The following is a 17,885-nucleotide window of genomic DNA, read 5'->3' on the forward strand; positions in this document are numbered from 1 at the left end:
CCCTCGCTTCAGCAGAAACTGGCCAACAAAAAATTGGACCTTTCCAGCCACTGACAGACCTCAGAGGGGTAAATACAGACGCCCAAGGGGTAGAGGACAACCACAAGTCCAGTATAAACCTCGCCAATGGGGCACTTCAACCCAGAAGGGGGGGGGAGACAGGTCTCAACCCACCAGAAGGCAAACTCAATGACTTGCACCTCAGCTGGTCAAGCAAAACTCTTTTGTCAGCCCTCTTGGGGGGAAAACTAGCACTTTTTGCAGACAACTGGCACATTGTCACAAAGGACAAATGGGTCCTAGACATAATTTTACGAGGATACAGATTCCACTTTCACACCTTGCCAATGAAAAGAGGAATGCCAAACCTGCGACAAAATCAATGGGCAGAGGCACAAAAACAAATTACAGCTCTCATGGCCATGAGAGCCATTCAACGGGTACCGACTCGAGAGCAAGGCCAAGGATTTTACTCAAGGCTCTTTCTAGTACTCAGAAAGGACAATGCTTGGAGACCAATTCTGGACCTTTCTATTCTAAACACTTACTTACAAGTTCCCAAATTCAAGATGCTAACACTACAGCAGATACTTCCCATGTTGGGCAAGGAAGCATGGCTGGTAACCTTGGACCTCAAGGAGGCATACCTGCATGTCCCTATCAGACAAAGTTGCAGAAGATACCTCCGTTTCATTGCAGGTTCAACCCATTATCAATTCTCTGCACTGCCCTTTGGCTTATCTACTGCGCCCAGAGTTTTCACAAAATGCCTGGCACCAGTAATTGCATACTGCAGACAAAGAGGAATTCAAATATATCCATACCTGGACGACTGCCTCATCCAATCAGAAAGCAAAGACATTCTCTTACATCATCTGGCTTTTGTGAAGCATCTATTAAATTGTCTGGGGTACACAGTAAATGAAAAGAAGTCAAAACTAGTACCCTCACAAAAAATGACATTCCTGGGTGCCAGCTTGGATGCAACGGCCCAGAAGGCTTATCTTACACCAGACAAGCAACTACAACTGACTCAATATTTCAAGACAATGACAACAAAGACCCAATTAACTGCAAGAAAAAGTCTGCAGGCTTTGGGCTTCATGGTATCTTGCATTCTGATAATACCATTTGCAAAACTGCATATGAGGAAATTACAGTGGTACCTAAAAAGCGTATGGACTCAACACAGCCACAGCTTGGACACAATGATATCTCTCATTCCTGCCTTCAACAGGAATTTCTATGGTGGTCACAGGCATGTCACCTCAACAAGGGTCAGCCTTTCACCTTGCCCCCAACCAGGCAAACTATCACAACAGATGCTTCAGACTATGCCTGGGGGGCACACATGGCAGGACAATGCATTCAAGGCCTATGGACTGCAGAACAAAGAAAACTGCACATAAATCAAAAAGAGATGCTAGCTATACAGAAAGCTCTGACAGCCTTCAAGGATCTACTACATCCAGGACAACTTGCAATAAAGATGGACAACACCACAGTAATGTGGTACATAAACAAACAAGGGGACACACATTCCTACCCTCTTTGCAGGCAAGCAATGATCTTATGGAACACAGCTCTGGCCTACCAAGTCCAGTTACAAGTTCAATTCCTGCCAGGACAGAAAAACACATTGGCAGACGACCTAAGCAGAAACATCAAAGATACCCACGAGTGGAAACTAGACCCACAAATATTTACAATGATAACTCAAAATGGGACCTTCCAAATATAGACCTGTTTGCCAGTCCTCAAAACTACCAACTGACAAAATTTTGTACAAGGACATTCCACCATCAAGCTTGGAAAGTGGATGCTCTCTCCTTCAGTTGGAAAAACCTGACAGCATATGCCTTTCCTCCATTACCTCTTCTCACAAAGGTTCTTTTGAAGGTCAAAAAGGAGAAACCACGACTGATTCTCATAGCCCCAGACTGGCCACGCCAGCACTGGTACCCGCTATTGAAGAATATGGCTCACAGCCCACCATGGATATCGCCTCAAATACCCCATTTGCTCACGCAACAAAACAAACAGATTCTACACAGCCAGCTCAAAACCTTAAACCTGGCTGCATGGCAAATCTATTAAACATCCAACCAGCCCCTCTTTCACAAGCAGTTCTGGATGTTATTCTGGAAGCCAGGAGGCCAAGCACCAGGAAGGCTTACTCGGACAAATGGAAAAGATTTTCCGCCTAGAACCAAGCTAAAGGTCAAGACACAACTCAGCCTCATATGCCTCACATTCTGCAATATTTAGCTGAGATGTTGCACAAAGGACTTTCCTTTTCCTCAATTAAAATCCATGCTTCAGCTATTTCAGCTCACTACGACACGAATCCACCTTTATTTTCAAATCCTCTTCTAAGGCAGTTCCTCAGAGGGACAAAAAACATTAGACCACCTAGAAGAGCTCCTACACCAACATGGGATCTCAACTTTGTTCTGGAAAAACTAATGTTACCTCCCTTTGAACCAGCTTTCTCTGCAGACCTTCAGTTCCTATCTTGGAAGACTGCCCTGCTCCTGGCAATAACTTCTGCTAGGAGAGTCTCAGAATTACAGGCACTAATGGCAGTGGAACCTTTCCTCATTTTTCATCAAGACAGAGTTTCTCTATGAACTAATCCTTCCTTCATGCCTAAGGTGGTTTCGAGTGTAGCTTTAAATCAAACCATCCACCTACCCACTTTCTTCCCCAATCCACAGAACAAAGGTGAGAGACTCCTGCATTCCTTGGACTTTCACAGGCAGCTTCGTTACTACTTGGATAAAACTAAGGCTTTCAGAAAAACTGACCAGCTCTTTGTATCCTATGCTACAGCTTCTCAAGGGAGGGCTATATCCAAGCAAACCATTTCTAAATGGATAGGCCATTGCATATGGTTCTGTTACACCCATCATGGGAAACCAGTTCCTCCTACCATTAGATCCCACTCTACCAGGGCAACAGCTACCTCTACAGCCTTTCTCAGGGGGGTTCCTACCAAGGAAATTTTAGAAGCTGCAACTTAGAGTAAAGAGGTAAGTGATAGTGTTTGGTGAAGGTGTGTACAGAACTCCAAGTCCAGGGCGGGCTTCGCCACTGCAGTTCTGCAGGGCCTCATTGCCTCCACTAACCCTCTGTGATACCTCCCCCCTACCTTAGCTTTGGGATTCAACCCAAGTGTGATGACTGCAGCAGGGTAACACGATGAACATAGTACAGTTTTGTACCTACCATAAATATAGATGTTCGAGTGTTCACCCTGCTGCAGTCCAGGTTACCCTCCCTCCATCCCTTCTGATCTACTGGTTAAATCTCTGCTATGCCTTACTGATGTATTTGCTTATAGCTGAAGGGATTTTGTGTTTGTGCAGTGTTCACACCATTTGGTACTAATTCTGATCACCCTTTTGGGGGCACCTGACATCTGGGGCAAGAAAAACTGAAGAAAATGGCATCGGTTGCAATATATGTACCCCTGGCGCACTGACGTCAGGGATGAGGTGACAGCAACCGACGTTGGACCAAGACTTTGGAAATCCGGCCAACTGCGGGACCGCCTGATGACAGGATAACCCAAGTGTGATGACTGCAGCAGGGTGAACACTCGAACATCTACATTTATGGTAGGTACAAAACTGTACTTTCTGTCATTTGTGTGATCTGCTCCATCCTGGGTTGGCATATTCTTTAGTCAAAGCTCACCTGTCATCAGTTTCTGCTGGTCTGCCCCTGACTGCTCCTCTGGCCTCTAGGTTTGAAGTCAAGCAGTTTCTTAAAGGCGTTCTTCATATCAGGCCACGCTAGAAAGCCTGTTCGTCCTTCCTGTGACCCAATTTTGTACTTGGAATATTGAATCAGGGTCCTTTTTGAGCTTCTTCTTCTTCAGTTTCCTTACCACACTGTACTGGGAAGACTGTTTTTCTTTTTGCTCTCACCTCAGCCAAGGGAGTGTCTGAACTGCAGGCTGTCATGGCTATTTCTCCTTTCTTAGTTTTCCACAGAGACATGGAGTTTTAGTACTAATCCTTCTTTATGCCCAAGGTGGTCAATGAGTCATCCCCTAATCAGTCTGTTCATCTTCCTTCCATTTTTTTATTCTCCATATTCTGCCATTGAAAAGATTCTTCACCACTTGGATTTGCATAGACAGCTCTGATATTATTTGGATAAAACTAAAGTTATTCACAAAGCTGAATACAGCTTTTTGTTTCCTTTCATATCAGGACTTTGGGCTTGGCTATTTCTTAGCAAATCATCTTTTGCTGTATTTTTAAAGCCATTTCTTGTTATTCTTTTCATAGAAAATATATTTACTCATCAGTAAAGATGCAATCTACTAGGGCATTTGCCTCCTCTGGTGCTTTTTTTAAGAGTTTGGATGCCAGTTCCATCCTTGAGGTTGCTACTTGGTCCTCTATTCATACTTTCACTAAGCATTACAAGTTGGATGTTATTTCCAGGGCCAGGGCAGGCTTTGCCAGGGCTATCCTGCATGGGTTTGTAGAGGACTCTTCTGTACCTTCCTCTTGAGCTTCTGTACTCTTCCTTAGTAAAAATTATTTCATTTGTGATGTGGAAGGACGTAATACAGTTATGCAAAATCTTACCATAACAGTAGATGTCCTTCCCTGCACTGTTGCAGTATTCGCTCCCTCCCTGCTGCCCCCTCTAACTCTTGCCTTGTTCTTGTCTTGCTCTTCTCCTCCTCCTCCTCCTGTGTTTTCCATGTCCCTGTGTGCATTTTCTGTTCTGAGTGTGTGCATCCGTATGTTACCTTTATGCCCTACTCCTTGTGTGGAGAGCATACATGTGACATATGACGCTTTTAAGAACTAACGGCTTTGGTATACTGGCCAGACATTGGGCTTCCCTTAGCAGGAGATCCCATATGTAAAGAATACTGCAACAGTGTAGAGAGGTCCATCTACTGTTATGGGAAGATTTTACACAACTGTACTTTCTTATTGGATGCTGGGATTAAATCACTGTTGCAGTGTTTACATTCACTGATTTTCACATTGTAGAATTAGGCTTTGCATTTAGAAGCCCTCCTTAACCTATTGAGCCAGATTCCAAAAGATTTGCTCTGAGTGTAAGTGACTTAGCCTGGTATACTTCAGTCCTGATTCCAAAACTTGTTCTCCATGTAAGTAACTGACTTTGGTGAAAGGCCTACCTATAAACAGACCTACACTTGTGACCAGATTCAAAAAGACCTGCTCTTGGAGTAGGTCCTTACACTGAAGTAAGCTACTTATTTATAAACAGGCCTACACTGGGTCCAGATTCCAAAAGACTTGCTCTTGGAGTAAGTAATTTACTTTGAGACCAAGTATTTTGGAATCTGGCCCAATGTGTATGATGGCGTAACCTAACTGATGTCACTTTCCTGTACTGTCGTGACCCTGGATATGGCCTAGCCACCATGGTTCCTCCCAACTTCTGGATAATGAACAGATAAAGGTCTGCCTAGGGATTTGAGTCCACATTTTACTTTGCATCTGAAAACTTCTACTTTCTAGGAATATGGCCTCTTGTGGACCATAATTCCTGAAAATCAGTTTAATCACCAGAGACTTCCAGGAGTCAGTAGAAGAAGTCAGGTTGTCATACAAACAGGCAGACAGTGTGGGGTTTACCTTATCCTTTTTTGAGATCCAGTTTCACCTTCCTTAGACACACAGCTGTTACATTACACTGATTCCTGATGTACACTAAGAGTCATCTGTGTACTTGAGTATCCACTCTCACTCCTCGGGAGACTATTTTGGTGGCTTCACATTTCTCCCTTCCAGCCGTACTGATGGGTTTAGGTTCATAGGTAAATACTAGGTTACCAGTGTGCAGACTTTTATAAGGCAAGCCAGTAACTAGAGGTCAGAATCAAACCTTTTACCTTGCATCTGTGAGGTAAGGACCTTTAACCATTAAAACAAACCCTCCCCTTCACCATGTCACCAGTTTTGGAGTCAGCTGTTCTGTATCTGTTACAGGGAGTTTACCTTGCATAACAGAATGAGTAAAGTTAAGTGTAAGGACATAACTGGTATTGTGTTATGATAATGTGTAGCAAGTTAGCTTGTTCTTATCTGTATTACTTGTTTCACAGGAACGTGCTGTTAATTTGGAAAAATACATTGCAGAAGAGTTTGTAAAACTGCACCAGTTTCTCCATGACAAGGAACAAAAACTCATTCAGCAGCTTAACAGCAAAGCATCAGAAATTCTGAAGGAGCTAGAAGAAAGTCGTGAATTCATTAAAACTGGTGTTACAGAAATCCACTCAGCAGTGTCTGATACTAACTTGGAACTCAAAACAGAAGTAGAGGTTCTGGAAGAGAGAAATGATGACACTGACTGTCTGGCAACAACTGAGGAATCCGTGTCAGGTGACACCTCAGAACACGGAAAACGCAAAGCTAATGGAGTTCTATCGGTAAGTCCACTTTTAACTTTTGCTATTGCATGTCTTTCATTTTGGGAAGTGAACTGACATAAGAAACATTTCAGATAATAAACTACCAGCAGTCTAAATTGTGTACAATAATGTGCTTATTTTTTTAATAACTTTTATTTGTTGCTTTTTTTTTCTTAATTTTTTTCTGTTCCTTTGTTAGAACTGACCCATGGCTTTACATCAAGGTAAACCTTATCAACTCCCAACATATCGAAATAAACAGACTGAGAACTGAGGTACTAGAAAAATAACAAAATTCATTTCCCAACATCTCAAAACAAACTCGAGTACAAAAAAAAAAAAATGAAATGTCTCAACCTGCACACATTTTGAGATCTCCAGATGTCAGGTTAAGGTGAAAACTTCTTTACTTGCATACTTCATTGACCTCATTTTTAAAAGAAATGACACATTTGATTACTTTTGAGTGGAGGAATATTTATTTAATATAAAGCCATCTGCCATTAAAAACTTTGATGCCTAAATTAAGCTGCCTCTGATTTTTTTTATATACACAATTCCTGACCAGTGACTGAAAAAGTATAGCATAGCAGTTCTGGACAAAAACAATTTCTTTAATTAAACCACTGCAGGTAAACTATCAGTGCAAACCACAGACTAGAAAAGCCAAATGAGTCTGAAACTCACTGCATACTCGGACACTTTTTTTTTTTTTTTTAATAAACAGGAATAAAATCTCTAGCTCCTTGGCTATTACAAGCCTTTACAGAGTATATTTTTCTCCTTCCCCAGAATTCCTTAAATACACAATTTCTTCCCAAATAAACAATAAAACAATTAAAATACTTAGTCATTTCACAAAAAAAAACATTTCCAGTTACATTCTTTGTTTAAACCCTTTGGAAAACTGTATTAAATTTAATACAACTATAAATTCCTTTCTTCTCAATCTACATTTATTGTCTTTATACCAATGAAAATAAACACAGAGAAGTCTACTCCAATAGGAAAAAATATAAGAATAACCAATCACTTCATATCGTGAAGCTGATGCCTCCAATTAAGCTTCAAGAAAAATACACCTATCACCTTACTGAGTGGAGTAAAAAAATACAGAGTCTACACTGAAGATCAAACATTTTTGTGGACTCAGCATGACAGAATAATATATACGCAGAACAAATTAGACAAAGAGAAAAATACTATTCCATTGAATACATATTAACAGGCATGTCTCTATAACAAAAGTAACAAATAATTATAAGAACCTAGAAAAATAACCATTGTTAATTAACAGGAAGAAGGCACCTCACTTAAACCAAAACTATTCAAGATAAGCTACAACAGCACAGCTGAAATATCAAACCTTTGTAAAAAATGAACCTCTTATATAAGAACATCAAACAATAATGAAGCTATAATCATAACATAAAACAAAAAGAGGCAACATGTCATTACCTAACCAAAAAGAAATACAATAAGTTATAACAGGACGCATGCAGCTAGTCCTTTAGCGGACGTGCTTTCAGTGCACATTTAAGAAAAATCCTATCATGCAGACCAGGGGCAACAAAAGCTTTCAAAAAAAGAATCCATCTCTGTTCTTTGTATTCAGTCTTAGTCTTTAAGTCATCAACTCTATCACTTGGGAAAACAATCTCTTAAAGCAAAAAACTTAAGTAAATAAATGCTGTGATCCGCAATCCATTACATGTTTAGCTAAGGCATTTGTTGGCCTCATTTTTGCTATATCATTCTGATATTCTAATATCCTATTTTTAAAAGGTCTATTAGTTTGGATGGCTGCAGTGGTGCAGCAGTTAGCATTGTCGCCTCACAGCAAGAGGCTTTCCGGTTCGATCTTCAGCTGGGGTGTCTTCTGTGCGGAGTCTGCATGTCCTCCCTGTGGTCGTGTGGGTTTCCTCTGGGTGCTCCAGTTTCCTCCCACATCCCCAAAGACATGCCCCAAGTGGATTGGACATGCTAAAATTGGCCGTAGGGATGAGTGCGTGCATGTGTGTGCCTTCCAGGGAAGGTTGGGTGTCGGGCTGGCAACTCAACACCGTAAAACTCCACTGCCAATCACGAGTGGACAAGGTGATCCACTGTGGCGACCCCTAACCGGGAAAAGCCGAAAGAGAGTAAGAAAAGTCGATTAGTTTTGCCAGTGTAAAATGCATCGCATGCTAAACAGAACGCATAATAGACTCTCTTCCTCCTTCTGCGGTTAGCAAAAAAACTGAAGCAAATTCTGGTCTCAGTGGACTCGTGAGCAAAAGAAATGCAAGTAAAAATAAATTTACATGCTGAACAAGAATTGCATCTAAAAGTGCCTTTACAATCTGATTAACACACCTCTATCATGCTTCCTGTAACACAGCTGCCATTTTAAAGACAGATAATTCCTGAATACAAATTTAGGTTTTGAGTATCAACCACTTTTCTAATATCGGGATCAGACAATAGAACAGACCAGTGTTTCTTAAAGATGTCACAAACAATATTATTATTACTAGAGAAGGTATGTAATGGTCTATTCAAATAATTTCTGGTCAAGCTGTGACAAGTGCCACAGGCATTGTCAACTTTTTCAGAGGCCTCCCTAATACAATGCTCAATATCTAAACAGTTATAACCTCTCTCAGAGAATTCATGTTTCAAATTGGAAACTGCACTATCAAGATCTTTATCACTGTTATGAAGCCTCATCACTCTAAAAACTTGCCCTTTCAACACATTCCTTCTGACATGTTGGAGGGCCATGCTAGATTTATGCAGAAGAGTGATGTCCTTCAAGGATGCATCTGCAGTCCTTAAATATGGGTTGTCCTGCCTCAGGCAGCCCTTCGGTCGGCCGGATTCCAAAGTCTGGGTCCGGCGTCGGCTGATGTCGCCCTTTCCCCGACGTCAGAGCGCCTGGGGTATAAAAGCGTCAGCCGACGCCATCTTCCTCAGTCTTTCTTGCCGCGTGGTGCCCGAAGCAGAAGCAGTTGTCGGCTAGCTCCTGTAACTTCAGCTACCGAAGACTTCAAAAGCTAAGTACCCCATTGGGGACTCTTTCTTGCCTCAGCCGATGTCAGATCAAACGCTTAAAGTTAATAATTGCTTAACTTGTGGGAAACAAATACCTCATAAGGATTTCCATTCTTACTGCCTCCCCTGCCTAGGCCCAGACCATGACGTCTTGGCCTGTACTGCCTGCGCCTCCTTCAATCGACGCACTCTTAGGCATCGGGCGGAGTTTGCAGAGGAATTTTTTGGGGCTAGTTTCTGTTATAATATGCCGTCGGAGACTCCGACTTCTCATTTAACCAAAAAACGGAAGGACAAGAACCGACACACGCGGACCGTGGTTTCGGCTGAAATCACCCCTAGGCCGACCACGAGTGTCTCGGTCTCGGATGAAACCGAGTCCTTGGTACTGCCGACCGTAGAAACCGCACAACCGACAACCTTGGCCCCGGAGGCCTCTTCGGAGTCGGTAATAGAATTTCCCTCAGAGACCGGTGTTCTGGAAACTACCGACACCATTCCCCTAGACAAACCAACTCCAGCACGTGGAGCAGCCAGGCCTCCTGCATCCATGTCCATTAAGGCTTTCTCAAGGGCTAAAGCTGCTAAACAGCCAAGATCTCTGCCTCCCAAGGTTATTCCTCAGGGATCCACTACAGGTTCACAGATTCTAAGTTTAGCTGAGGACCTTATTTCCTTAATCAGGGGCTCTCAGCCACACCCGGACAGGGGCTCTCAACCTCCTCTAGACAAAAGGCCCAGGGTTGAGCCCACTGATCCCCAGTCCTCTGATGAGGCCTCAGATGGCTCTGCTTTATCAGACTACCAGGAGGAGGCCTTTACGGCCTACGAGGATTCTGATGCAGAGGAATCTATTCCCTTGGCCTCCCCTCCTGAAGAGCTGTCCTTTGGGGAGACCCTCCACTCCATGAGAGAGCATTTCAAATGGCAGGGCCAGGAATTCTCTGATTCCAGGAAGAGATTAAGGACTTTTCTGCATTTACCTCAGCATAGACCTTTGGCTATTCCTCCTGTTTTGAATGTCATTGATGATGTGTACTCTGAGTCCAGTATTACCCCTGACTCCCTTCCTCCGGCTCCTGTCAAGCCCGATAGGTACTACAGGGTCCCGGACTCACATCATTTCCTTTACAAGGCCCACTCTGCTGACCCAGAAACTATTTCCCAGGGCCCTAAAGGGGTTGCAACTGCCACTACTAAAAATCCACTCCCCTCTGAAAGGGAGTCCAGGGCTTTAAAGATGGGGTAAAAAAGTGTATACCTCTTCCACTCTTTCTATGAGGGCATTAAATTGTCAATTCCATATGATACAGTACCAAGAGTATTTGTTAGATGAATTGCATAAAAAACTGTCTTCACCTGAACCCCTAGATCGCAAGTCACTTCAGGATCTGGTACATAACTCCCAACAGGTTAGCAACCATTTCTTGCAGTGTGGTTATGATGCATTGGAAGCTTCATGTAGGTCAGCAATGACAGGTGCAGTCATACGTAGGCATGCTTGGCTGAAGGAACAAACTCTGACAGATCATGTTAAAGCAAAGCTTCTGGATGCGCCATTGGAAAAGAAAAAGTTATTTGGCTCCACTGCTCAGGAGGTCTTAAAGAAATTTGAGGAAAAGGCTAAATCTGTACAAACAGTCAAAGATTTCCTCCAGGTCCAACCACCGAGATTCAGCAGAAATTGGCCTTCAAAGAATTGGTCCTTTCCAGACACAGAGAGATTTCAAAGAGGCAAGAACAGGCATGCCAGAGGCAGAGGGCAAGCTAGAGGCTCCTACAGAGGACGCCAGTGCAGCCTCCTAACCATAGAGGTAGTGCAGGACCTACAACTGCTGCACAAGGACAGACTCAATGACTTTACCTTGACCCCGCCAACCAGGGCTCAATTGGAAGCACCTTTGGAAACTATCTTTATTCTCAAAAAATTGACACAGTATTACAAGGGACAAATGGACACTGCAAATAATAGACAAAGGATACAGGTTCCATTTTCATACATTACCAAAAAGAAAAGGCATGCCAAACCTGCCACCGAATCAAAGGGCAGAGGCTTTAAAACAAATTTCCAACCTATTACAAATGAAAGCTATAGAAAAGGTTCCTCTCACAGAACAAGGCCAAGGATTTTATTCCAGACTATTCCTTGTCCCAAGAAAAGAAAAACAATGGAGGCCTATTCTAGACTTGTCCGCACTGAATACTTATCTCATTGTGCCAAAATTCAAAATGCTGACACTACAGCAACTCCTTCCCATGCTGGGCAAGGGGTCTTGGCTGGTAACTCTGGACCTCAAGGAGGCATACCTGCATGTCCCTATCAGACAAAGTTGCAGAAGACACCTCAGATTTCTTGCAGGTTCAGAGCATTATCAATTCTCAGCATTGCCCTTTGGCTTATCTACTGCACCCAGAGTATTCACGAAATGCCTGGCATCAGTAATTGCACACTGCAGACTTCAGGGGATTCAAATATACCCATATCTGGACGACTGCCTTATACAAGCGGACAGCCAACAAACTTTGGTAAAACACTTGAATTATGCCATCCGCCTACTCCAGGCCTTGGGATACACAGTCAACGTTCACAAATCAAGACTTGTTCCATCCCAAATAATAACTTTTTCTGGGTGCGAAACTAGATACAACCACCCAAATGGCCTTTCTCACAGAAGAAAAACAAAGACAACTACCGGATTATTTTGAAAATCTGACAAAACAAACTCAGCTGACTGTAAGGAAAATCCTGCAGGCCCTGGGTTACATGGCATCTTGCATTCTTCTGATTCCACAAGCAAGGCTGCATATGAGGAAACTACAATGGTACCTAAGGAGTTTATGGTCTCAGCACAGTCACAGCCTAGAAGCTTTGATACCACTCATTCCATCCCTTCAAAAGGAATTCCTGTGGTGGGCTCAAGCAAGCCAGTCAAACAGGGGTATGCCCTTCAGCAAACCAATAACCAGCCAAACCTTTACAACGGACGTTTCAGACCATGGATGGGGAGCACACATGGAGGACAGATGCATTCAAGGACTATGGTCACAGAAAGAATTGCGCATGCACATAAATCGAAAGGAAATGCTGGCAGTGACACATGCAATCGAGGCCTTCAAACACTTTCTACATCAAGGCCACCTGCTAATAAGGACAGACAATACCACAGTTATGTGGTACATAAACAAGCAAGGAGGTACCCATTCCTACCCTCTTTGCAGGCTGGCAATGAATCTTTGGGAACTTTCCCTAAAACTCAATATAGAGCTGCAATCCCAGTTTGTGCCAGGAAAAGACAATATACTGGCGGACAGCCTAAGTAGAAATATCATGGATCCACACGAATGGATGCTGCACCCAGACATCTTCCTTCAGATAACACAATCATGGGGGAGGCCGGACATAGATCTTTTTGCCTCCCACCACAACCATCAGCTGAAGAAATTCTGCTCAAGGACATACCACCCACAATCATGGAAAGTGGGCGCCCTCTCTTTTAGCTGGAATACTCTAACAGTGTATGCATTTCCACCTCTTCCATTAATGACCAAGGTCTTACTGAAGATCAGGACAGAGCAGCCAAAAGTGATTCTAATAGCTCCGGACTGGCCAAGACAGCACTGGTACCCACTGTTAAGGAGCATGTCATGCACGAAACCATGGCTTCTACCACAATGGCCACTTCTTCTGACACAACACAATTACAAAACTCTGCACTCCAGCCTGAAAACCTTGCAGCTGACAGCCTGGAGAATACCTTGACTCCTCGCCAGGATAAGCTATCCAAGAGAGTCAAGGATATCATCATGGAAGCTCGTCGGCCTTCCACAAGAAAGACAGATTCAGCAAAATGGAAAAGATTTCACACTTGGAGCACCACAAAGGGCCTAGATGCGACAGTGATGGACATCGCACATATCCTGGAATACTTGGCAGAAATGCTCCACAATGGCCTTTCTTACTCTTCCATAAAAATTCATGCTTCAGCAATTTCAGCAGAATACAATACTGATCCACCTGTCTTCTCTCATCCTCTCCTAAGGCAGTTTCTAAGAGGAATTAAAAACATCAATCCTCCAAGGAAACCACCAGTGCCAACTTGGGACCTTAACTTCATGTTGGAAAAATTAACTCTACCTCCTTTTGAACCAGAAGCATCTTCAGAACTACAGTTCTTGTCTTGGAAGACTGCCTTCCTTCTGGCCATAACCTCAGCAAGAAGAGTATCTGAATTGCAGGCCATCATGGCAGTTCAACCATTCCTTATTTTTCATCAGGACAGAGTCTCATTGAGAACCAATCCTTCATTCATGCCAATGGTGGTATCCAGGGTCTCATTGAACCAAGCTATTCACCTGCCTACCTTCTTTCCAAATCCACAAAACAAAGGGGAGAAACTTCTGCATACCCTGGACATTCACAGGCAGTTGCGCTACTACTTGGACAGAACTAAGACTTACAGAAAAACTGACCAGCTGTTTGTAGCATATGCTGCTGGTATACAAGGAAAAGCAATTTCCAAACAGACAATTTCAAAATGGATAGGGAATTGCATTCGATTCTGTTACTCTTTTCATGGCAAAACTGTGCCAGCTAACATTAGACCTCATTCCACCAGAGCCACAGCCACCTCCACAGCCTTCTTAAGAGGGTGGCTACCAAGGACATTTTAGAAGCTGCTACATGGAGCTCCGTGCATACATTTTCCAAGCATTACAACTTACCCTTATATTCCAGATCCAGAGCAGGCTTTGCTACGGCAGTCCTGCAGGGCATTTTAGCTACACCATCCTTTTCTTAGATCCTACCACCCCCAGCTTGGCTATGGTATTCTACCCATATGTAAGGAATGCAGATGCATCCTTGAAGGACATAGTACAGTTTTGTACCTACCATAAATGTAGATGTCCGATAGGTATGCATCTGCAGTCAGGTTTTCCCTCTGTGGTATTTCTTGGGTACTTATCCCTCTTATAGCTAGCTGGGGTTATCTATTATGGTGTATTTGTTTTATATTGCTGTGCATGTTTGGAATTTTTGCATCTCTCCAAATTTAGCCTTCCTTAGAGGGCACCTGGCATCTGGGGCAAGAAAAACTGAGGAAGAGGCGTCGGCTGACGCTTTTATACCCCAGGCTCTCTGACGTCGGGGAAAGGGCGACATCAGCCGACGCCGGACCCAGACTTTGGAATCCGGCCGACCGAAGGGCTGCCTGAGGCAGGACAACCCATATGTAAGGACTGCAGATGCATACCTATCGGACATCTACATTTATGGTAGGTACAAAACTGTACTTTTCTTTTTGCATCTTTCCTATAAATACTGGTACAAATATCCATCAAACTACTTTTCTCAACCTTCACATCAAGGAATGATATACAATTACTTGAACTGCTGTAACAAAAGCTCAGAAAAGTAGTGGTGGTGTATAACATATCTATGACACCTTCCAGTTCAGTATGTGTGCCACCGCAGCCAAGAAAGATATCAACAAAATGTTTATAGAAATGTATACAGTGTGTATAGCAGTTTAGTCAAAACTTTCTCAGTCTCCCACAATGCCAGAATCAAGTTGGCATAGCTGTTGGCACAAGCTGTATTCATCGCTATGCCCTTGCTGTTCTGGATTAAGTACCTTCCATCAAAGGTGAAAACATTCTTCTCATGTATGAGCTCCAAAAGTGTACAAATAAGCTCTATCTTGCTAGTTGAAAAACCTGACTTCATAATCAAAAACTGCCTTATACTATCAATCCCGGACTCATTCAGGATTACTGTAAAGATGGATATCACAGCTAATGTGACAAAGATATAATCATCCGATGGTCCAGAAGTCATAGCCCAGTCATCTAATGATTGTAGGAAACCTTTGGTATCTTTCAGAACCAAAGGTTCATTATCAAGGAATGGTCTTAATCTCTTTTCTAAATAAATTGAAAGGGGTTCTGTGACCCATCCTCTACTAGAGAAGATGGGCCTTATCGGTGGAGACACAATATGTAACAAAGACATGCGTCTGGAGAATTTCTCCCCAGGCCTATGCTAAAAATTGGTTTTGTTCCAAGTCAGGCTTTCCCAGTAAACAAATGTTAAATAAATAAATAAAAATGTATTTAAGGGCGGCCATACATACATTACCAAAATCGCAGGAAACTCAACCGTAAAGTAACTATACAAATCAGAACTATTCAAACCAGTCATAAGAAGATTATGTACAAAGAAATGAACTCCATCAGTATAGGTTTGTGTCGCATATTTAGTTGTGCTCTTATAAGTCTTAGTGTCACTAAGCATTATATTCATACTCTGTTTATACTGTCGTCTGTCAATCATGACGACACCACCACCTTCATCGGCTAGTCGAAACTCGAGTTGAGATGATCTCCAAAGCTCGCTCATCAGCAGTCAGATTAAAAGACGTATGTTTATGGAAGCTATTGAAAGCATTATGGATATCTTCATCACATAAATTGATAAAAACGTCAACAAATTTATTTGAACAGGGCATACACATACTAGGTTTCCTGAACATGGGTGGTAACTGCTAATGCTCAGGAAACATTACAGAGAGACCATAGCTTCCTTGCAAAAAGTCTCAAATTTATTAGGACTTCAGTCATATCTGAAGGTTGACTGGGAACAAAACTCAAACCTTTATTGAGAACTGAAACTTGATCATGAGTCAGGAAATAAGATGAAATGTTGAAAACCAGATTGTTCATTGTTTTGTCTCATTCTCAACAGATGAGGAGGGGTGTGCAGCTGACCATGACCCCTCCTGACTCTGCTTCCAGACTGACTGTTGTGAAAATCTTGCTCTACCAGGAATGGTGCAGAGAAAAAAATCACCCTGGCATGGCTCAACAACTATGTTGGAGGAGGTACTTGCTACTGCTGTAGAGGAAGTAGACACAGCAGAAACATTGATCTTAACAGGATCAGGCAGATTTAATTGTGTGGCACTTTTAACAGCAGGAGTACATAAATCAACAGATGTAGCCCCTTCTTGTGTCTGAAAACTATCAAGGTCTCTGATGTTATTACTTACTGTAGTCGTTTCTCTTCTAAACCTCACTTGGCCTTGAAAAAACATGGCCCTTTTTGAAGTCATTCAGGTCCCATAGCAGTTTCTTATGTTTAAGTGCCTGAAGTCTCACCTCATAGTTCATAACATTATCAAAGACTTTATCCAGATGCACTTGTAATGCCTGTGAGGTAAAAAGCTTAAGGATTTCCTCTTGTAGATTCTTAACCTTTATAGCTATTTTTTCTCGATAGGAAGAAAAAACTCAATAAGCAGTTTCAAATAATTTAATACTAATAAAACAAAAAAGCACCAAACCAAGCCAAGAACGACCACAAGGAATAGCGTAACTCTACTTTAATCTCCGCTTTCGTCACTAGGACTTCTTCAGAATAATCTTGCTTTAATTAATAATGGTGCTTTTTTGTTTTATTTGTTTACCTGCACACAGTACTTTTTGGAGTTAATAATTTAATACTTAACTCAATATTCAAATGTTGCCAATGCTTCGAAAGCTTGGGATACGCGTTCCCATAGGTAGGCGTCTTAAGTATGCGTAGGCCACATGGAATGGCCTTAAAATGAATGGCTGCTTCAAAGTGTAGACGTTGTCACTGATCATGCTTCAGCTCATAAAGATTATTCTCAAGCTCCCTCAATTTCAACACAACAGATTCACTTACAGTGCCCCATTCAGTAACTCCAAAACCAGGGTCGCTGGAAAAATCCATCGACAGTAGTGGATTTGTTTCAACACATATAATCCACTGCAAATGTTCCATCCTGGACAATGAATTTGAGATTAAAACATTGGAGAGTCCTTCAGCCATTTACCAGCAGTAAAATGAAGCAGAACATTTGCAAACCCAGAAGCACACTAAAACTGCTGGTCAAAATCATTGAGTTAAAACGATACAAACTCTAGCAGAAAAACAACAAACTCCAGGCTATCACGACTGTAGAGGCAGTATCCATATTAAAATTGTAAGTGCTTTCATGGTAAAAACAAAAAATGCTTCTTCAGACCACAAAAGAATATCCAAAACACACATATAAGGCAAATGACAACCAATCAAAACAAATTAAAAAATCACATGTTAAAATCAATCGGTTAATTAACTGCCTCTACAGTTAGGCTGTTGTCTGTCTGGATATCCTCAGAGTTGCTTTACCTTTTTTGGGCTTATGCCTACCTCAAGTCTTGATCAAGATCTTACTGTCATTTCTGGCAGATTTCATACCATGAGGGGATGCAGTATATTTTCCTTGAATATTTCTTTGTGAGAGATATCAACGTCTGCATACAGATTAACTTGTGATTCCTCCATAATAAGAATGCCGCCTGTATTTAAGGATGGAAATTCTCGGCTGGAGTGCGGGGAGTGCCTTCTGTGTGGAGTCTGCATGTCCTCCCT

The 17,885-nt window shown here is 42.3% G+C and overlaps 1 protein-coding gene across 1 annotated transcript in view; it reads left to right on the top strand.

Moving 5' to 3' along the window:
* LOC122813894 (zinc finger protein 436-like) overlaps positions 1 to 17,885 on the top strand; it is a 181,569-nt gene that overhangs the window by 81,651 nt on the left and 82,033 nt on the right. The window contains exon 3 of the mRNA XM_044086436.1: positions 6,107 to 6,433. Coding sequence (XP_043942371.1) covers positions 6,107 to 6,433 — 327 coding nt within the window. The remainder of the gene's footprint in view (positions 1 to 6,106; positions 6,434 to 17,885) is intronic.

Source organism: Protopterus annectens, chromosome 10.part0 (genome assembly GCF_019279795.1).
Source record: "Protopterus annectens isolate FY-2018-M chromosome 10.part0, PAN1.0, whole genome shotgun sequence".
NCBI lineage: Eukaryota > Metazoa > Chordata > Ceratodontiformes > Protopteridae > Protopterus > Protopterus annectens.